Source organism: Nicotiana sylvestris, chromosome 10 (genome assembly GCF_000393655.2).
Source record: "Nicotiana sylvestris chromosome 10, ASM39365v2, whole genome shotgun sequence".
NCBI classification, from domain to species: domain Eukaryota; kingdom Viridiplantae; phylum Streptophyta; class Magnoliopsida; order Solanales; family Solanaceae; genus Nicotiana; species Nicotiana sylvestris.
Genome location: NC_091066.1, coordinates 159349189 through 159351926, shown reverse-complemented (window position 1 = coordinate 159351926; position 2738 = coordinate 159349189). Strand labels below are relative to the sequence as shown.

At 33.6% G+C, this 2738-nt stretch overlaps 1 protein-coding gene across 1 annotated transcript; it reads right to left on the bottom strand.

Moving 5' to 3' along the window:
* Window positions 1-366: 366 nt before the first annotated feature.
* Window positions 367-2335, bottom strand: LOC104228773 (putative defensin-like protein 298). Its single transcript, XM_009781307.2, has 4 exons — window positions 2261-2335; window positions 1809-1952; window positions 799-927; window positions 367-500 (listed from the first exon to the last, which is right to left on the bottom strand). The coding sequence occupies exons 1-4, from the start codon at window positions 2316-2318 to the stop codon at window positions 367-369; spliced, it is 465 nt and encodes a 154-aa protein (XP_009779609.1). The 5' UTR covers window positions 2319-2335.
* Window positions 2336-2738: the final 403 nt, after the last annotated feature.

Sequence of the window (2738 nt, the reverse complement as noted above, 5' to 3'; positions counted from 1 at the left end):
GCATGGACATCGGTTACATAGCCTTTACGTCGCTCATCTAAGAAATTTCAGGAAGGCAGCGGGTAACAGAATACGTGAACTGAGTGATATCAAAACCTTGCATTCTAGAGGTGCAAAGTTCATACTGTCGGCCATTTCCCAACCCTGAATATTGGAACCTCCAAAAACTGTAGTAATAATATTTATACAAAAAACAATTTCTTTTTCTAGTTATAATCCAACCAAGTAAAGCAATTTCATTGCTATTTATTTCTTCAAGTAAACACATCGAATTAAATACAATACTCATCCGCCAATAAGGAATTTTATATTCTTAATAACAACGAAGACTCTTAATACTTGGCACCAAAACTGCCACCATCATGATTAATGGAGTATTGACCCGAGTTGATCACTACAAATGCATCCCCCTTCAACACAAATTGGAAACCCAACTTTACATTTCAGATCACGACGACAGTCTAATGTCGTCTTACACATGATCTTTTCTGTCACCGCATCTGAAAATTACAAAAACTCGTTAGCACCTTAAGAAAAAATTTAGTTATAATAAATTGCTAATATGTGACAAGTAAAAGATGCATAATGCTAAAACATTAGATGCGACGATATATGCAATTATCATCAGTTGAAAGAAATGTTTTATGACCTTTTAATCAGGGGTGGATTCACGATGTAAATCATGGTTCACGTAAACCCGTGGTCGTCCAACGATATCAAATATATTTTGCAAAAAATAACTTATTATTACGTGATGACACCCATGATCAAAAGAGGCCAAGGGAAGGAAGGAGGGACCTTTATTATTGGTGGAATGTGTCTTGAGAACTAAACATACGCAACTCCCTTCAACACAAGTTGCAATCCCATAGTCACATGCTATTTGACAATCTTCTCGACACTCACATGTATCTGTTGTCACCACATCTGAAGATCACAAAACTTGTTAATATCAATGACATAAATTTTTGAAGGACTTAGTTACATATCGGGGTGATAAAATGATTAAAAGAAAAATAGTTAATCACTCATATTATTCACTATAATATAGGTTGGATAATGAATTTTTTTAAAACGGGTCAAATATGGACAAGAACTATATTATCCATTTAGAAAATACATAACCAATTGGTAACCAGTGGATAACCAATGAGTTTAAATTTTACATTTGTAAAGCCTCAAATTAGGGTTCCTCAAGTTAGGGAGACTAAGAATTTCCCCAAAAGTGATCATATGCAAGAAATCATAAATAATATTGTTACCTATATTATCCACCGGTTAACCGGGTTTTTAGCCGTATTAAATATAAGTCGGGTCGGATAATTTATCCGTTTTTTTATTACTCATTTTTTGTTCGAACCATATCCAATCCAACCTGCCTGTTTGCCGCTCCTAGTTACGTATTATCAACATAAGAAAAGTAAAAGGTGCTTCATGCTAAAACGACCATATATATATATATATATCACATGTGACTTTACGAGTGATTATACTTAAATATTCTAATTTTATTTCCTATAAATATATGGTCTGCAGATTGAAAAGTGCTATTAGGTGCGTCCAGTGACCCAAGGAGTGTGAACGGACACCCCTGCAGATTGAAAAGTGCTATTAGGTGCGTCCAGTGACCCAAGGAGTGTGAACGGACACCCCTGCGTTGGAAATTATAGTGTGTAGCTGGGTAATTATATTTATATATATTAAAATCTTGTGTAACTTATTAAATGATCAAAATTTGCTAATGTTATAACTTAATTATGTGTCACTAAGTGATTGAATATGAGAAAGATAAAGAGAGTGAGAGGAACCTTTATAATCAGCAGAATATGTCTTGAGATCAGCTAAACATACGCACATCCCATCAACACAAGTTGAAAACCCAGATTCACACGATAAGCTACAATCTTCTCTAGTTTGACATGTTTGTTGACATGTTTCTACTGTAATCACATCTGAAAATAACAAAACTCGTTAACATGTACATCATATATTTTGGAAGACTTAGATACATTCTGATATGCTCGTGTTTTAGGCATATATATATATATCTATATATATATTATATGTTAGATTCTCTTGACTTTTTTGTATATTTTTTTTATATTTTGATACCTTTTAATGAAATTTCTGCCTCCGCACTGATTATATAGACAGACAGACGGGGGGAGGCAGGAGAAATTCCTGCCTACGCCACTAATTGTATAAACGGACAGACGGGGGAGGGGGGTTGGAGGCGGGGGAGGGAGAGAGATAGACTGACCGCATAAAATAAGCAAGAAGGAGACTGCCAAAAACAAAGTCATCAAAGTCTTGACCATCTTGTGTAAAAGAGTGTTTTTTTAAAAGCTTTAGAGTGCTTTTTTACCACCAAAAACCTGCTAATTTTCGTTCTAAAGAGAAAGTTAATTTAATGCCATTCCCAATTAGGAATTTTCTTTTTTAAATTTAAAGTCATGAAACTTGGTTATAGTGGATCAAAGAAATTCTTTGAACTATGGAAGGTAGTCAAAGAATCATGTCTAGTAGTTACAACATTACCATATATATATCAAGATTTGATGCATCCTGTTAAATGAATCTCCTGTAATGCAATTTATATTTTTCTTTCATTTCAAGCAAGTGCTGCCCACCCTTAATTCTTTGGAAAATTATACTGTATAATTAGGTAAATTTTTTAAGCAAATATACTATATGTTAAATTATCTTGACTTTCTATAAATGTTTAATTCTTTATATTC

Bases quoted from the DNA above. Each gene is read 5' to 3' on its own strand.
- LOC104228773 (XM_009781307.2), bottom strand. From the start codon at position 2,318: ATGGTCAAGACTTTGATGACTTTGTTTTTGGCAGTCTCCTTCTTGCTT. The intron at 1,953-2,260 runs GTCAGTCTATCT...TGTTATTTTCAG, and splicing joins CTTCTTGCTTATTTTATGCG to ATGTGATTACAGTAGAAACA. The intron at 501-798 runs GTCCCTCCTTCC...TGTAATTTTCAG, and splicing joins ACATTCCACCAATAATAAAG to ATGCGGTGACAGAAAAGATC.